The sequence below is a fragment of the Sinohyriopsis cumingii genome, unplaced genomic scaffold (genome assembly GCF_028554795.1).
Source record: "Sinohyriopsis cumingii isolate HCF-2022 unplaced genomic scaffold, ASM2855479v2 utg000837l, whole genome shotgun sequence".
NCBI classification, from domain to species: Eukaryota; Metazoa; Mollusca; class Bivalvia; order Unionida; family Unionidae; genus Sinohyriopsis; species Sinohyriopsis cumingii.
In genome coordinates this window covers 2,365,001-2,385,498 of record NW_028315936.1, presented here as the reverse complement: position 1 = coordinate 2,385,498, position 20,498 = coordinate 2,365,001, and the positions used below count along the sequence as shown (strand labels likewise).

Here is a 20,498-nt window from a genome sequence, read left to right as displayed (position 1 = left end):
TATGACTAGATACCTAGAAAAAGGTCTACAATAATGAAGTTTACTTTATATGACTAGATACCTAGAAAAAGGTCCACAATAATGAAGTTTACTTTATAAGACTAGATACCTAGAAAAAGGTCCACAATAATGAAGTTTACTTTATATGACTAGATACCTAGAAAAAGGTCTACAATAATGAAGTTTACTTTATATGACTAGATACCTAGAAAAAGGTCCACAATAATGATGTTTATTTTATATGACTAGATACCTAGAAAAAGGTCTACAATAATGAAGTTTACTTTATATGACTAGATACCTAGAAAAGGTCCACAATAATGATGTTTACTTTATATGACTAGATACCTAGAAAAAGGTCTACAATAATGAAGTTTACTTTATATGACTGGATACCTAGAAAAAGGTCTACAATAATGAAGTTTACTTTATATGACTGGATACCTAGAAAAAGGTCTACAATAATGAAGTTTACTTTATATGACTAGATACCTAGAAAAATGTCTACAATAATGAAGTTTACTTTATATGACTAGATACCTAGAAAAATGTCTACAATAATGAAGTTTATTTTATATGACTAGATACCTAGAAAAAGGTCTACAATAATGATGTTTACTTTATAAGACTAGATACCTAGAAAAAGGTCTACAATAATGAAGTTTACTTTATATGACTAGATACCTAGCAGTTAAACATGTGCTAAGTTTGACAGAATAATGACTCTTACGTGTAGTAATTTGAGCAGGATTGGAATACAAGCTGACTCACTGACCTGATCCTTTATTGACTCTATAAATATCATAAAGATTAAATAAAAACTAAGACTTAGCTTTCTATATAGAGTTGACTTGAAACTGTACTGATATGTACATTTCCATAACCCATTAAATTCAAGATTTTATCCTCATCATATTTTACTTTTTCAATTGGGATTTGATTGTCATCATACATCATTGCTGAAACAAAAGTTTTTCTAGACACAGACCCAGGGCTCTTGACTTAAATAAACTCACAGGCCCAGACTCCAATTTCCACATGCCTCAAATTTCCCCTTTTTTAATATTGTTACACAACCTTGCAATACCAGGTAGTTACAATTCAGATATAAATTGAGTAGGGTTCAGTAGGGGTTTTGAACATTATGCAAGTGTCATTAGTGTTCATCGCTACAATCACTAGGGACTGGATGGTCTGGTGTTCAAACTTCTCTGCTGGAGTCTCTGAGTGAATCCTGGTCAGAACTGAGTTGATGTATGTCGATGTGTTGTTTGCACTATTTGCAATGGAATAATGGCCTTCCCCCCATGTCTTTATTTTTTTGTATTTGGCTGGCATGCTTCGCAAAGTAAAACCAAGAGTTTTTAAATTTATTTTTTGGAGGCCTTGCTGATAGTTAATTGTTTCCTAAATTGGCTTCAGACACTTGAACACTATTGAGAAAAATGACATGATCATGCTCTGCATTCTGTATATGCAGTCAAATCTGACTCAAAAGAAATGTTGCCACTGTTCACAAACTTGTCAAGAATATAATACAAATGGCTTAAACATTCACATTCAAGGCAATGATATGCAATTAATTTTTTCTTTGTACACACATCTAACATCTATGATTTACTTATAATGGGTTGTTCCACTTCCTGAGCCTACCCATGCAAATTAGCACCATTGGCAGACCCACTGCAGCCTTCAAACACATCTCACTAGCTATTGTCAGTTAGTTAAGTAATATGTGAATTGGTGATTTATACATGAACTCTTTGCCTTTAATTGCCACAATTTAAAATGTCTAAGCGGTAGTTTTACATTAGCTACGATCATGACTGTTTACCATATATATACATGCTACATGTAACAAGCATATACTGAAAGTGGTATTTTGTTTTTAGTTTTGAAGATTGCTGAAAATTGTGTTTTCTCAAAATTTGACCTTGTCAGTGGGTTTGGGAGTACAAAATCATATTTTTAGCATGACACACGATGCATCAATTTGATTAAAATCAGATCTCAATTTCATGTAGGACAATGGTGATCTGATTTAGATCATGGCGTGCTATGGCAGGTATGTCGGCATCTTGAAAATACATTTACATATTAAATTAGTTTGATCAAAGTTGTCTTGGGCAAATTAATTTTTTTTTGACAAGCGCAACAGGCACCTCAGTTAGAATACAAGACGGATCTAAAATTAGAGGGGCCCTGGGTATTAGGCTATCAGACATTTGTATCAATAGCTTGGTTCTATCAGCTAGTCAGTTGTACCTATCATGTTTATCAATATCATGGTCTTAGCAGCAAGTCAGTTGTACCTATCATTTGTATCAGTAGCATGGTCCTGTCAGGTAGTTTAGTTAAATTTATGTTAACTTGTAACTTCTGAATGTGTCACTTTTTTCTTGGCATTTTCATCGATAGTTTAATCTTAGATCAACATTGTCTTTTTTAGTGTCAAGACTCAAGCTCTAAAATGATCAAAGACAGTTATACGAAAATGTTTGTTTATTTTTGCATCATGACCTAAGGTCATGTCACATAAAACACTTGTATTCAATTTTAAAGGTCTCTGTTATTTTTCACGGATAGGTTGTAGTGCAGAAGCAGGTTATGTGATGAAAATAAAACATTTTGATGGTGTGTTTTGTACTACTATCATGGTATGTTTTGTACCACTATCATGATGTGTTTTGTACCACTATCATGGTGTGTTTTGTACCACTATCATGGTGTGTTTTGTACCACTGTCCTATTAGCAAAGTTAAGGATACAGTCATCTCAAGGCCACTGCCTATGTAAATCTTATGCATCTTCATAGTGGAATTTGCATACATTTTCTAGCAATATTGGGTTAATAATGTATAAAGGGAAGGATCATGAAGACATGCTGCTTTTCTGAAAATAGCTATCCATACGTTCAGTGTAACACAAATTTTGGTTTCAAGGAACTCTTCACATCAACATATTTATAAAAATGGGCTTAAAATATGACGAGTGTATCAGCTGATGTGAGCTTTATTGAAAGTGAGACATGATGCATATAATATCATTTATTATTCATTTATTATCTGTTCTGCATGAACTTATGAAGTGACAGAAACTTTATAAGAGTTTTCCATTTTCTTGGTACCAGTATCTATGGAGAATCTTAATCTGTCTACAAACGGACCGACCATTTATTGGGCAGAGGGGATGGGGCAACATTCGATTTTCTTTCAAACCAGCAGAGGGGATGGGGCAACATTCGATTTTCTTTCAAACCAGCATTTTTTTCAATTACCTCAATAGTATTAATTATTTTCCACTAAATAATTGATATAAAAGTTTTGTCGACAAATCAGTGTGAGATGTATCTAGCTATTTGAGGGCTGGCAAAATGTAATTTTGAGGTACGATATTCCAGTCCCCATCTCATTCTGAAAATGAAATCAACAGTTCCTTGAGTTTAATGTAATGAGGAGAAATGCCATCAAACCAGTTTAACCTTACGTTGCTATTTTTTATTTTATTTTTGCCTTTTTTTTCAATGTTAGCCTAGTAAGCTATACATCATTCTTTTAAAGTATGTTTTATTAACCCCTATACAATTAACATAAATTCTTGTAAAGCTGTCAAGACTTGCAACCTGTTTGAAATATTCACTTTGATTCTTTCAGGATGACTTAATGGTCTTAAACTAAGCAATACAAAAAAGCGAAAACAACAAGTTTTGTAAACGTCAGCATGCAATTTATTTCCCTTGACTACAAAGTGAAAATTAAGTATTGCAAATTAAATCCCATATAGTCAGAATATTTCTACCAGTAATCCTAATGAATAATGTTCTAATTAAATTCCAGTGGTGTTCAAAATAAGATCCAGCACTGAAGGAATTGATGTGCCTGTAGTTTTAAATGTACTAATGTACGTGACGTGCGATGATTTTCGAACTGTCTTCCAATTAATCGCAATAATACAATCGATTATGTCCTTGTCTGAATTCACTATAATCCGAAATTAATGTGTTTGTCCAAAAATAGTTTTAAGAGCACTTTGTATATCGAGTAAATAATAATGTGAATACAAAATTCAACCCCAATCAGACTCTGAAAACAACAATACTAATGATTCTGCTAGAGATGTTAAAGCAAGAATGAATAATTGTTTTTCAAGTAAACACGATTATCTTCAGAAGTTATACATAAAAGAAGAACCAGGATGTTTGTCAAGAATTCATTTCTGGAAAATTTTAAATTGTAAACAGGTAAAATCTGTTAGTAAAATTATAATAAAGAATGTGGTACAAATCAGGTAGAGCAGCTTATTCCGTGTGGAACAGCAACATTTTATAGCCAGACCCAAGTAAATTTTACTTTGATTGATATTGATAATAATATTTAACCCACAATCATAGGGAAATAATTAACTATACATTATTTGTTTACCAAAATAAAAGAACTGTACATTATTTGTTTACCAAAATAAAAGTTACTGGTCAGTTAGACAATGAATTTGATTTGGACAAGGTCAAGTCCAAAATATAATTATAGATAGCATGCAGTCATGGAGAAAAAAGTAACAAACACTACAAATGAAAATGTACATAACCACTATCGTGTTAATAAGCTGGTGTCATACGATATCTACTTTATTCATCTATGTATATGGGTCATTCTATCTTCCACGTCAATGCTAAAACTTCTCGTCAGCTTCATTTATTAACATTTAACTTTCGCTTTGGGTAAACATGGGATTAATGTATATTCGCTATGTTGATGGTGAATGCATATTAATAGAGATACAGATTGAGGGCTTATCCTTTTATTATTTTATGAGAGAGAGAGAGAGAGAGAGAGAGAGAGAGAAAATAGTCTTTCAATCGGCAACACTTTGGGATCTCCCCATACCATTCCATTACACAAGAAATTACGTGCTTTATCCACCTCTCTAAAACTGCGTATAAAACTTATTTTTCGCAAGGAAGATGCATTACTATGTATTAAAACTCGTTCCTCCCATGGGAGACAGGAGTAGATGTCCTTTTATTATCACATAAAATAATGTGAAAGCATAAACACACTCTGTTTGCGCCTTAGATTACAGTTTTGATTTGTCACGTGACAATATTGTGTCGACAAGCTCTATTTTGCGTCATTGAAAGCCCTACGTACATCGACAGTCATCCTTCAATAAACATATTTTGTATCCTTTCTCAATCGAACACAAACTGAATTTCAACATTTTTCAACATTCTGAATCTAATAGAAAAAAATGAAAGCAAAGTTGAATTTTGATACTTTACGCAGTAGAGTTCATTTAAAACATTGGAAAACAAATGTTGCCAGACTTGACAATACCAGCTACTGAAAGGGCAAATAATAAATTACAAAATACATAAAATGTGAAAAAGTTGTCATTTACCTCAGAATTTCCGAAGTGGAAATGCCACGTAACGCTAAATTTTTTTTGATAAGTTCACATTCGAACTAAAATCAAACTGTATACTCTATAACTCAAATTACACCTATCAATCATACATCAAAATAAAGCGAATTATAAGTTCTTTTGGCGATACCTAAGATTCACAATGTATCTTTTAAAAAGCCAGTAAAGCGAGGAAAGTTAGAGAAATTATTTTTCCTTTAATAAAATCTAACCCGATGTAACATACGAAACTGTAGAGTGCCATCTGAATAATGCAGATGAAAGAGAGGCGTCAAATCGCACACTTGTGCAACTGTACTTTTAGTCCAAAAGATCATTAGTCACTGGCAGCGATAAACAGATAATAAATCTGGCATACTAGTCATCAAAGCAAGAAAGTGGAACTTGGCCGAGTTCTTCTTAGTTAATTTGCGGACAGGTAGAAGAGTTGCAGCAAAGTCGGTTGTATAGGTTTAATCCAGACTCGGTCACAGTGATATGACAGACACTAACAACTTAATTTAACGCCAATTTAAACATGTCCTTTTTCCCGTTAAAAACGTAAAACACCGAAGGCCCCAACAAGACCACTCGAGAAAAAGGCCTCGATAGCCAACTTATTGAACAGCAGCAGCAGTAGTCATCAGATAGAGACAAATTTGCCAGCATTTTCACAATCCTGCTGATGCTGCTGGATACGGTAGAATTAAAAAATTTTTTTGAAAGAGCAGTCAACTAAAGAAATGTACGTTTGTAAGATGTACAAAAATGGTTTCAAGAGCAATTGAAGTACACGTTCACGAAGCTATTCGACGAAACATTTATTGAAGTCAACTGAAGCAGCGGGAATGGATCATTATTGGTAAGGAGATATAGCTGATGTCTCTCATTAATTGACGTAACATCCAGGTAACATATTTAATTTGTGCTATTGACATGCTATCAAAATCAGCTTAGCTAATTAATTTGACTTCTAAAACAAGTTCGAAGTTCATGCGTGCTTTAACACTTGTCTTGCAACAAAGTGATTAAAACTCTCTACGATGGCAAGCAGACAAATGCACCAAATTTCTTAATTAAGCCATTCAAGAAGATTTAAAAAGAAAAAATGTTTTCCTTCGGAACTGAAAATTCCGAAACTAAGCGTGTCATGGATCAGTTTCAAAGAATTTTGAAAGAACGTATGTGCAAATTTTGTACACATCAATATAAACAGGCTATTTACCACGTTTAATCATAGCTTTCAATTAATCATAGCATCGGATATGCTTTAGAAGAAGTGAACTTCAAAACAATGTTATTGCGTTGGATCAATTGTTTGGAACATCAAAATCAAGAAAAAAGCGAGTCTTCTTAAGCGCAACAACCCTGGTTCGCGCTGGACAAATAAATCGAATTTGGAGTGAACCTCCTGTAATCGAAAGGTATGAACGAACAAGTGTTAAAAGAAACTTTTACTTGCCTGAGTTGCAACGAGTGATCACGTAAGAAGACAACGTGTACGATATCGATAGCATTGTCGATTGAAGAACCCATAATGTTGGAAAACATCGTATTTAAGACATCGGGTTGGTTGGAAAGGATATCCACCCAGTCTCGATTCTTGTCCTGGAGCTTCGAAAGTCATCGACAACAAAAGTAGAAGCCATAAACGTGCCCGTTAAACACAACTGCAGCTGTATTCTCACAGTTATCTTCCCCAGAACTACAAAATCAGTAGCAACAAAGCAACAACCATTTTGGATGTGGTGTGGAGATCATCTTCCTAAAATCATATTATCTCTTTCTGTCAAATCTATGTGGTTTATTGTGTCACTGGATGAGCGATTGAGACTTTGAGTTTGCACCAAGGACATAAACATAAACAATTGTTGATTATTTTACCCAGCAGCTGTATCTTCTTCATAATCCTTTGTTGAAATATACTGATAGGTACAGTAGTAGCAAGGCCAGTCATAATGCCTCTGATCGCAGCAGCCATCCTCTAGAACCCTCCTTGGAAAATAATGTTTTGAAATGAAGTGACTCATCAGTGACCACAACTATCGAACTATGAACAATCAAGTTTATTTAGCAATATAACGTAACAGTTCTCTGCACGTTTCCCAGTAAAAGATTATTTTGTTTCATGGTCCACGTATCTCAGTCGATACAATTATATTACGAGGTTCATTGGAAAGTGGGTGTGGTAGAAATCATTTATCCTACTCAAGTCTAGTATCTTGAAGAAGATTAAAACTACATTCCTCATAGAATTACTCAAGAAACAATTCCAGGAACAATTGAACAAAACGAGCATGGGTTTTACGAATTTCTTCAGCGAATCATCAAATGAATAGCTATGCTAAGAAAATTCATTCAGGATTTTCTTGTAATTCAAATCATCTCGTCGAAATGGTTTCAACCATGTTTAACGATTAGTTTGGTAGAGCACTGGTTAAACTTCGCAGAAGTGTGCTGATCGAGCACCATCCAATTTTCATCGACTGAAGTTAGATTTCGCTGACGGACCATCACTATCTATACAATTTTCTGCGAGTTTGTTTGATCCTCTGAGTGGAAACATATCTTGTTCATATTAAAGACATTACCATCAACTGAGTCGACATGTAGTTCTGTTACCCTATCAAATTGGATGGACCGAATTTGATGTTTGTATACTATGATGTCGTCGAGTACAACGTCGTGGTATAACAGATGATTCGTTACATAAAGCCATTCCTTTCAAAGCGGATTCTGCCATTGCTTCTTACGACGAACGAGGAAACATGGAACTGTGCCATTGCTTCTTACGACGAACGAGGAAACATGGAACTCTGCCATTGCTTCTTACGACGAACGAGGAAACATGGAACTCTGCCATTGCTTCTTACGACGAAGGAGGAAACGTGGAACACGTTGGCCAAGAGTTTATACATCTTTATTGTCCTGTCCGTAAATCGTCTTTTGAGAGTGTTAATAGCATCCTTTGTACTGAAGTGTAGCTCGACAACGAGTATATGGTTTAGGAGAGAAGTTAAAATCTGCTCTTTGTACCTAAGTACTCATCTTAATATCTATCGTCAGTCAAAGATTACATGCTTTACAATATGTGACTTTGACGCAAGGGAAAGACTTTCACAAAACATACTCATCTAACAACAAAGTCCCAAACAAGTGTTCATGAAAGCCGGATACAGTTTGTTGATTCAGACAGGAAGAGACCTCAAGGGTCTTCCATACACCCATATGAATTCACTTCACACTTCTTTAGAAGACAATGCTTTCCTCTTCTAGGCCACAACAAGGATAAGACAGAAAGAAAGAATAAAATAAAACTTACAAACACTCTGTGAAAAGAATAAGAAAAGACAAACAGCAGTCAGAGAGTTGGATCATTTTTTGATTGCCAAAACAAATGATGCACCGAGACTTTTGCAAATGTTTCAGGTCAGAACGCGCAATATTATTGCCATGCCACCGACAATAATGACTTTGCGAGAATCCAGACGAGTAGAATGTCATCTTGTATCATCTTTCATCTATTGAAGTTGAAATTAAAGAACAAACCTGGAAAATCATTTTTGACGTATGAAAAAGAAGTCAGGATCTTACATCTGGATGCATCAGTAGTTTGAAAGTTGGCCTTTTGGATGCCTTCAGCGATACAGCTGGAGTTGAAATTAACGACCGTGAAAAGAAAAACACACAAAGACGTAGTTTAGAAATGATGGACCGCTTACACTTGGACAAGTGTTTTGAAGAGAAGCATTAGTTGAAGGTGTAAATGTTCTCTGAGAGTGCAAATGAGTACAAAAGAATATCGAAGAAACAGACTGTATTAGTCATGTGGAAGTCTCACCTAAAGTGGAAAACGACAGTAGTCAAGCTCGCACCTGGAAGTCTCACCTAAAGTGGAAAACGACAGTAGTCAAGCTCCCATCTGGAAGTCTCACCTAAAGTGGAAAACGACAGTAGTCAAGCTCGCACCTGGAAGTCTCACCTAAAGTGGAAAACGACAGTAGTCAAGCTCCCACCTGGAAGTCTCACCTAAAGTGGAAAACGACAGTAGTCAAGCTAGCACCTGGAAGTCTCACCTAAAGTGGAAAACGACAGTAGTCAAGCCCGCACCTGGAAGTGTCACCTAAAGTGGAAAACGACAGTAGTCAAGCTCCCACCTGGAAGTCTCACCTAAAGTAGAAAACGACAGTAGTCAAGCTCGCACCTGGAAGTCTCACCTAAAGTGGAAAACGACAGTAGTCAAGCTCGCACCTGGAAGTCTCACCTAAAGTGGAAAACGACAGTAGTCAAGCTCGCACCTGGAAGTCTCACCTAAAGTGGAAAACGACAGTAGTCAAGCTCGCACCTGGAAGTCTCACCTAAAGTAGAAAACGACAGTAGTCAAGCTAGCACCTGGAAGTCTCACCTAAAGTGGAAAACGACAGTAGTCAAGCTCGCACCTGGAAGTCTCACCTGAAGTGGAAACGACAGTAGTTAAGCTCGCACCTGGAAGTGTCACCTAAAGTGGAAAACGACAGTAGTCAAGCTCGCACCTGGAAGTGTCACCTAAAGTAGAAAACGACAGTAGTCAAGCTCGCAGCTGAACAACAGCCACGTATTCTATATGACTACTGGAAGTGACAACCTTCAACATTGCCTCTGCACATGGATCCATGATAGAATATTGCTTTTTCAAGGTCAACTGCCGAAATGTTTCTTATTTGGCATCATTGTAAATACAGTCATCATTGGAGATATGGATCAAACTTCTTTCGAGTTCCACCACTTCGTCGTGTCGAAGATAGGACTCACTTGAGATGTCGAGACGCGTCGAACCTAGCTTTGCCAGAAATGTTATCTGAGATTTGACTTGTTTCTGTCTGATGCCACATGACAATGACTTTTCCCATCATTTAAATCAGTGACATACAATAAATGGAGAAGGAGGTACAGATACAGTGATGACATTACGATGGTCAGAAAAATATCAACACTTAATCTACTGTTTTGCTCTCCACATGGCTGAACGAATCAAGCTTCTGAGCAGATAACATTGTTATGGAAATAGATTTAATGTGACAAATACTGATGATGAGTCAAGAAGAAAAGTTGCAAGTGTATCTAGAAGATTCCCTGATCCTCATCTTAAAAAATCGTAAGTGATATAAATACTTGAGTGACCGTTCCTTACCTCATTTGACTTCTTTGGGAACGAAATCTATTGCTAAATAGTAGCGAAATTTCTTGTTCATGAACTCATTCGACAGATCATTTTAACAAAATGGTCAAGTGTAACCTCATGACTGATCATTACCAGTGAAGATGAAAACCCGGGAACGTCATAACCTTCTGATCCACAGTAAGTACACATCATATTGGAATACAGTGTTGTGTGCTAAATATGAACTTACTTGTCGACAACCTAAAGACGTTTGAGCGTGTGCCCTCAACATAGACGACATCATCGCCCAGGAACCCACTATAACCATGTCCTTTTCCAACGACCACAGCTTGGAATATTTACATTCCTATAGATTATTGCCTCTGGACGATGATATCATAGAGTTGATGAGAATACATAATGTATCAATCGATTCAATGAAATGAGTTTAGAGAGATCAAATTTGATAATGTGTGGACAATATTATCTGTATTTTATTCATCATCGCAGTCTTCGCGTCTCATTAGAACATGTTCTGGTTTGCTTGGAAGTGCTTTCTCTAGAACAGATGAAACAATAGAAAAGTGGTGCAGTGACGCTTATGGTGATCCAGTTTGTTTGTCAGACATCGATGCAAAACTATATTGTTCTAAATCATTGGAAGTCTTAATTTACTCTAAGATGACGTCAACCTTGTAAACATGTCCATTTTTAGCATTGGTCAGTTGTACATAACAAAGTAGGGACTAGTTTCAAAACTCAATCTTCACTGGTTTGTAGATGTTTAAGCTGATTTTAATAAAATGGCTCTAATTATTTCTTTTGTGCATCTTTTAACTCTCTCTCTCTCTCTCTCTCTCTCTCTCTCTCTCTCTCTCTCTCTCAGCTTTTGGGTTTGGCACACAAACACTCACATACAAATGTAAGATGTACAACTTCGGTTTTGCAGTTTGAAATAAACTTCTGTTTTCAGTGTGCGGAATCTAGTTTTGGCAAAATTGTAAAACAGATGCTGAATGTGCAACCACATCTGGCTGAATCAACAATGCATATATGTGGACAACAAATTGTTTGCCAGTAAATTGATATAAATAAATAAAAAATATTACAAAAGTTCAAAACTGTGCATGGGATTCACACACGATTGATAACAACGGATGTGTGTGTATGAGTTGTAAAAATTGCCTGTTCCCTGATCTTCTGTTGATTTAGATAAAAATGTTTCTAATTAGTTTCTTGGATTTTATTGTACCCCCCTGCAGCCCCCCTCTCTGTCTCTCTCTGTCTCTATCTCTCTGTCTCTGTCTGTCTCTCGTTTTCCCGTTGTAGTTGTTTACTCTCTCCCACTCTATCTTTCTTTGCGTCAATATTTATGTCCGATATAAGCAATCTGTAAGATGCTCACTGCCATTTTCAAATTCATTCTTTTTAGCTTGTTTTCAAAACGAAACCTGTCACAATCTTAAACTAAATATTTTCTACAGTGTTAGCGTCTTAAATCTAGTTGTGGCTAAATCGTAAATTTGTGACAAGCTGCTGAATAAAAAACTAATACGATTGTCTTAATACTGAGTATAGTTTTGTAACAAAACTTTCTTCAAATTCCAAAACTGCATTTTGGCAGACTTACAGAACTTGGCCATAGGATACCATCATGTCCAATTCCAGTTAGGACGCAATCATACCCCACAGGGAAAATGTTATATTAGCAGTCATCAAAACATTTAACCTCAGCGGCAGTGTCTATCGTGCTGGAATCATAATCATTGGGTTGAGGGTTTAAACATCCCCATACTAGCCGTTGTATCTCTTTAGGTAAGGCACTTTCCTCCCATTGCCTTGGCGCCACTTATTCACGTGCTGATGCACCGTTAAACGTAATCGATATGTTTTTGCTAATGTTTTTGTTCAAGTAACATTTGTATTTGCTATTTATGTTTGCAAGTTTATAGTTTCCTTTTGCATCCAAAATGAATTGAATAATAAAAGCTATTTACGTTAATAAAATATCATTTTCATTTATACATATTCTTTTAGAAACGAAATATAAACAACGTAAACATGTATTTATTCCCCTAAGGGCTTCATTTCTCCAATACTTGGGTTGATTAGCAAGGGTAAGATTGTGTACGTGTTGTTAGAAAAAAAGAAAATATTACGGACCCAGATATACCTTTTATCTAGTTACTCATTCCAGGTTCGGACCGAAGGGGTGGACAATATCCTCTCCCCCCCCCCCGATCGAGAAAAAACAAAATAATTGTGCAGACAAATATACAGTCACATGTCACTTGAAACTTGACCATCGTTTTATTCGTCTGCACGTTTATTGTGTATTACTTTGAGTAAGAAGACACATATACTTTTGCTTTGGTGCCTTTTCAAGGCAACTCAGTGCCTTTTTGAAATTTGTAATCCTATCCCCAACACTTGACCTGATCCAGCCCTGCGTTCAACTGTTAAAGAGTAAAAACCCAACTGCGCACGAGTTGTTATTGCTATTATTTAGCATAAAAAGCGTTAGTGGGAAGTAAAGTGTGTTTTAGTCTTTTATGTACGTCTTTTCCTGTCAGGTTGAAGTAAACGTGTACTTCTCTTTCACTGAAGTAAAGAGACTTCAGAGTGATTGGTATTTAATAGCACATCGGCACGGAAAGGCTGTATAAGCATTTAGAGTCAAGTCGTTACCCGGTGATTTATGACAGCCCCTGTGGTCTAGTGGTTCGAGCGTTCGCCTCGGCTGCGGGAGATCGCGGGTTCGAACCCTGGCTGAGTCTTACCAAAGACTTATAATAATGGCAACAATAGCTCCTCGCTAGGCGCTCAGCATTAAGAGGTTAGTGTTAATGATTGCCACATGTCTGCGGCATGATGCCCCAGTGTTAAACATCACACACTGCATACATCTTAGCTATATGACAGAAAAAATGTTAAAGGTACGTTAAAATCCAAAAATCACACACACACACACACAGACACACACACATATTTACAATACCAGCTGACCCGGGTGAATTTGACTAGGACTCTTTACACACTGATTGTTAGTAAATCGTAAGTCAGCTGTGTATTTTTTGGTAGCATTATTGAAATACAAAGTATGTATTTTCTTTACACACATTATATTCCTATTCAAACCAATTATCATTCACTATGTATGGTAAATAAGTCTATTATACGTACTGATTTGTGTCTAACGTAGGACGGTCTTATTTACTTCGTACATAACGAGAATGGTCTTAAAAAAGAACATAATATGGGTTTATTCCAACCAAACCAGTTTTTTGTTAGGCTAACACAAAAGAAACCTATTCATGCAATATATTACGCAGGTTAAATGAATTTGCTTTCTTAGCCATTTTGCGAGTTTGAAGCTACAAACCGTTTGGACGTCTAACACTAAGTTTTTCAGCAGACGTTTACCAGAATGTAAGTACGATTCCAACAATATCAAGTTCTATAGGTTTCGACTAAAATTTATATGCTTTAATATGCGAGTATTGTGACCTAAAAAAAATTCAGACTTTCATAAATGTATGAGCAATTTGTAACTGGACTAAATATAATTTTTACATTCGATTATCATAACTTTTGAATATGAAAACCATCCTTAAGTCACCAAAAAGTTCTGAAAAGCACTAGTTAAAAAACAGCGTTGGACTTAGCAAATATGACGAAGCAGTATGGCAGAATAGACAATCTTCATTCATCTTGCATCGTCCAGAGTACACACAGAAGACATGCACAGAGTGCATGTGTAGTCTTGTACAAAGGGCTCACGAAATAATAATAATAATAATAATAATAATATAAAATTCTGAAGAAAAAAAGTAAAACCTTTGTGTTCTATTGATTCAAGACATGAATAAAACACTCACACTCAAAAGAAAAGAAAAAGTTAAAGAAATCAACAATACTCCAAATGCAAAAAGTTAGTTTTATTGAATTCTATATGTCTATTCTCTGAACACTTTTGTAAATCCCAAATTAGTTTTGGCGAGGCTAGACGAATAAGAAATTATCAAAGGATGTGGTTTAACGGGTTGTTATGCCGCCACTGTGGTAAGTGTGGCATGGTTGGGGTGGGTGCTCCCAATATTCTATTTAAATTATTATAGAAGTCCCACCCAGGCTTGATTTTGGTTGGAGGTTAAATTAGTGAAAGATAGCTGTAAAGCTTCGAGCCCCCAGTCGGCAATGCCGACGGTTAAATGACTGAACATACAAAAAAGTGAAATTTAACGAATAACAATTTAATAACAATTCAATAGTCAAGTGCTTAAGATTTCCCAAGTTCTCTCCTTCCCATCGACCCTGTGATAGCCTATTGCGTCATTTGATTAGTAGTGCGAGATATCTTTTCACCTGTCCTTGTATTCTACTCATCTCATCTATTCTTCTCTCCTATTCATCCAATTCCTTCTCCTCTTCCTCCCGACTTTCTCCAAATTCTGTCTCCTCCTCGACTTATCTATACTCCTCCTTCTCCTTCTCCACTTACTCCTCCTCGACTACTTTTCCTCCTCCTTGTCGACTCTCTCCACCGACTAGACTTGTCAACTCCGACTGCTCTGCTAGTCTCACTTCCGTCTCCCATCTTAGAGATTCGGGACTCAACTGAACCGGAAGTTCTACCCCGAAAAAGCTTCATGTCAAAACACAAGGACAGTACAATATTTACCTTAGTCCTCTCATCTCACACTACACCCAGCCTATCATCAGATAACGGCTAATACAATTTCTTCGGTCACGCATTCATTCACATCGAAATACTCATACGTTATTGTATGGTAAAACAACGTCGTATAAAAAGCACGATATCAATTACTTCTCATATATACATCAATAAATTGCGTCACATCAGTACATATTCCTAATCCCATTATAATAAACAGTATCACAGCAATCAGACGCATTTCTTTACATTACAACTCATACAAAGTACACACATATTCAAATATCCATGCATCCATATTAACTAATCTTACACACTTCAACCATTTTCCAAATTCACAATTCAAGCATGTATAAATTCTAACATATCACATAAATAAATGCACTAGTTGACTACAAAGTAACCTAATAGCGAATTACAAAATTAATTCTGACCACAAGCTAACAATCTACATAATTCTCTACATAATACTCAAGTTCATTTCTCAAACACGCATGTAAATTAAACACTACAAAGATAATTCTCCTAAACGATCATATTAATTAATTACAATGACAATGACGTAATATTCTGCAAAATCGAGCAAATAACTTACTGACCGTTACGAAGCTTTGTCTTTCCTTAAAATCTCCTCTCTAAGTTTTACCGCCAACTTACGATTGGCTTCCTCGGAGTAAACCCTATATTGCTCAGCAATCTTCCAAGGCGATACTAAATTATCTCTTGCTAGTTAGAGTTATAATTCGGATCGAAATTGTTATCACACCCTCAATGTCAATTCCGATAAGGTGTCACTGTGATCCGATCCGATCAAGCTTAGCGGACAATGTCCTTCTCGCTGCCTGTTCACGTGGGGACGGATTTAGAACACGCCCCGTTCCCCTGATCTTAGGACTAAGCTGTAACACATAGGTGGGAAGTCGTGCGATCTAGAGCCTGTGCCGATTCAAGATGCCGGATCTTCTCTCTGGTCAAGGTAGCCTCGTGTAAGAGATTAACTCTTGCTTGCGGCATAGTTTAGACATCAAACCATGGCTTGTAATAATACCGTAGTTTATACACGACTTACTAACTGGGGCTGAGCAAACTTGACAAAGGAATTGATCTGAAAACCGAGTTTGAGTGACCTGAAAAGAAGCAGTGCAATGAAACAAACTTATTTGTGACTAAATGACAAAATCAGATTTACTTTTTTGACTGATTTTCTTTCTTTAAACGATTTTATTTCTGCAACAAACTAAAAGGTAGTCTGTGTCAGAAGCCACCATGGTTACTGTCTTTACTGAATTGGTTTCGTCTTTGTTGAGATATGTCTAATAAAAGAAAGACAAAAGACAACTCAGCTTCCACTGACGTAACGTAAAAAATAACTGCGGCAAAGACGAACGTTGAATACTTTTTTGCTAAATTATGAAACTGATTATGAATCGGAAATTGTCATCTGCAAATAGTCAGTATAATAAATCAAGCACATGCTAATGATTGGCATTACATTCACGATGACAGGTGGTTTGGATATTAATATATCTTTTCTCTCTCATATTTATAACATGTATTCACTGAGTCAAAATTATTCTAGTCGCCCTCGTAGAAGAACATAAATTTTGCAGTAATCAGTTTTAATTTTTCATGCACTAGTTTTTCGATCTTTTCCAACTATATGTAAAGCACATGAATGTAATCAGTCCTGTTGAAAACGATTGGTCTGTAACATTTATGAATGTAATCAGTCCTGTTGAAAACGATTGGTCTGTAACATTTATGAATGTAATCAGTCCTGTTGAAAACGATTGGTCTGTAACATTTATGAATGTATATCAGTCCAGTTGAAAACGATTGGTCTGTATCATTTATGAATGTAATCAGTTCTGCTGAAAACGACTGGTCTGTAACATTTATGAATGTAATCAGTCCTGTTGAAAACGATTGGTCAGTATCATTTATGAATGTAATCAGTCCTGTTGATAACGTTTGGTCTGTAACATTTATGAATGTAATCCGTCCTGTTGAAAACGATTGGTCTGTATCATTTATGAATGTAATCAGTTCTGCTGAAAACGACTGGTCTGTAACATTTATGAATGTAATCAGTCCTGTTGAAAACGATTGGTCAGTATCATTTATGAATGTAATCAGTCCTGTTGATATAGTTTGGTCTGTAACATTTATGAATGTAATCCGTCCTGTTGAAAACGATTGGTCTGTATCATTTATGAATGTAATCAGTCCTGTTGATAACGTTTGGTCTGTAACATTTATGAATGTACTTGACATACAAAACTCTCTTGGAATGTGTATTGTTGTTTGCATTATATTCTTGCAACTTTGATGAACTATATTTGATTGTTGGATAGCGTCATCACATGTTTGTGTCTGTGGCACCGTGAATCTTTGCAAATCCCAACAAACAATATCCTAATTTTTAAATTGATGATAATAGTTTTTAAAACTGACAACTGCACGTCCTTCAGGCATTATATCAAATGAGGTGTCTTCACTGTAACAAAGTTTTCTGTGTTTGTTTAATCTTTTTTTTTTTTGCTTCTGGAACTTAGGAATAATTCAAGCATTTTGACATATATCCAGTCAGTCATGTTTGCTTAGTTATCATGACCCAAATTTCGAAGACAGTATTTTCTATTGTAATTACTTCTATTTGTATAGTTATTAGACAGTATTTTCTATTGTAATTACTTCTATTTGTATAGTTATTAGACAGTATTTTCTATTGTAATTACTATTATTTGAATAGTTATTAGACAGTATTTTCTATTGTAATTACTTCTATTTGAATAGTTATTAGACAGTATTTTCTATTGTAATTACTTCTATTTGTATAGTTATCAGACAGTATTTTCTATTGTAATTACTTCTATTTGTATAGTTATTAGACAGTATTTTCTATTGTAATTACTTCTATTTGTTAGTTATTAGCACCACCACATTGAAATTGTATCGCATCGTTTTAACCGAATACGTCACTTACTCTAACCAGTTTAATCTACAATGCTGTCGTGCATTTCTGCGCACCTAAGGCTTCCGTCTGCAATAGTGAAGCAAAACACATACTGAATTCGACCGATTGACGAAAATAAAATACTGCAAGGTTACCATTTGAAAAAAGGCAATTGTCTCCAGAATATTCTGTTCAAAATAATATTAAATTTGGACATACGGGATACCACCCCCATGTTTTCATGACTTGTGATATGTCGGCCGATTCTCCGCACGGCTTTGGAAAGATGTAGTGTTTATCCATAGGGCTGTAGAAATGAAATACATTACTTCGGACTGTTTCTGTCAGCAGTCCACTCGAGTAATTTGGTCAGGTCTATAGCTACTTTTACAAAATTCAACGTAACAATGTCAATACATAGCAAGCGACATTAAGCCAACTAAACCGATATTGCAAACAAATTAGTAAAGTTCAACTTTTTATGAAAAAAAAGTTATTATGTGGAAGAGAAACAACAATAAATAGGATGTAATGTGTTTGCAACGTCTTGTTTATGGGGAAAAGTTATTAAAGAATTTAGACACAGACTATACGCCGAGAAATTTCGTGAGAATCCCGTTCTAGCGATAAGCTGACAGGTTGGGTAGCAGTCGATTTTGTACGCGTGGGACAACTTCTGGCAAAATTGGAAACTTGGATTAAGATGCATAACTTTTTAAGGTATACATTTCCATCTTTTATAAAATATGTTTATTTGTATGATTCTAACAGATACATAGTAAATAGGATTTTCTGGGTTACAAGTTCAAGAAGGTCATGGGGTGGGTCTTCATGTTGGCATTTAGAAATAAAATTTTCATATGAATTTCGAGTCAAAATGTGAGATATGTTTGTGCACTTTATGAATATCACTTTTCTTAATTAAAGTACGATCGTTCTTTCTTGATACAAAATGAATTTGTGACAAAACAACCCCACGTGATCCAATGTTTACAAAAATGATGTATCGTTGCGCAGAATTACCCGACGCGCAGAATTGGCTGATATGGTGGTAGTTTCGCTCTATACCGTTCTCTCACCTCTGCCAATATTTCATGAACGTTCAAAGGGACATCAAATCCTATCTCATTCATTTTACGTTCGCATTTATCCGGTTGGATGATTTCTTCGTTTCTTAGCCAATCACTGCAAGCGCTAGTAAATTTACTCGCCATTGTGATCTAGCCTGATTTTAAAGCTGTTTGAACGAGTCATTGGAAGTTTCTCCTGCAAGAAAAGTCATTTATCACTCGATTAAAACGGGCACTTTACTGACAGGTTGGAGATTGTCACATTGTTTTGTGGGTGACGTACGTTCGTCTATGTGTGATCATGAACAACCAGGAAAGTACAGCTCACTCCGCTACGGGCGATAAAGAGCGTACCGGATTGTCGCCCGTAGGTGCGATGATGCTGGAACTTATGTGTGCAGTGTCAAAAATTAATACAGTAAAACATCATTATTGTATTTCAGATCATTTTTTGTCCATATTTTGTACGTAAAATGTAACACGTCATTATTGTATTTCAGATTATTTCTTGCGGATATTTGGTAAAATGTAAAATAAACATTCAGTGACATAAGCCATTAACCTCTGTTCAATATATTTAGTTACCATTTTTGGTTGTAAAAAAAGTATGTAATGTTTCGTACTAATGATAGATAAATCCTGCTGTAATGTCACAGAAATAAATTTCCGACTTTTCCTTAGGATGATCTTAAAGTACGGGTTAATGCCATTACACAGTTCAAACAAATCTTGATTATTACTGATGTATGTCTTTACTCATTTACATTTCTTTAAAACCACTATCAATGCCGTTTGATGTTTATTGATTTTTTGTTTTGGTCACATGACAACCCGAGTGAACCTGTGAATTTTATTGGCTGATCCACTTATTCGAGTAGCAGATATGCTAATATATATATAGTAGTACAATGTTAATTAAATAGTTGAATTAGATTGTTAATTAACACCATTAATTCAATAGCTCGATTAGTGTGCAACCTTACGAGCAGTGCTCGACAAGCAATTAAATGGAAAGAGATGGAATTATAATTAGTCACATAGTTATTTTATATTTTATTGAGCTTGTGTTGATGAAACCACACACAATGATCGTACTAATTTAATTTTTAATAGCATCAGAAAATTCTCAATATACATTTTATTTAGAAAGTCTTTATCCAGAAGTCATAGTTTGGATAACAATGTTCGTTATTTTGGGGACCGGATTAGCGAATTCGCTGTCTACAGTGTGAGTTTGTGCTTTCGTGATTGTTTATT

General features: G+C 35.6%; 1 protein-coding gene across 1 annotated transcript in view; it reads left to right on the top strand.

Moving 5' to 3' along the window:
• The first annotated feature begins 13,902 nt into the window (after positions 1 to 13,902).
• Positions 13,903 to 20,498, top strand: part of LOC149773189 (placenta-specific gene 8 protein-like) — a 62,866-nt gene continuing 56,270 nt past the window's right edge. Inside the window, exon 1 of the mRNA XM_089946679.1 lies at positions 13,903 to 13,969. Within this exon, the coding sequence (XP_089802805.1) occupies positions 13,968 to 13,969 (2 nt within the window). The 5' untranslated portion in view covers positions 13,903 to 13,967. The remainder of the gene's footprint in view (positions 13,970 to 20,498) is intronic.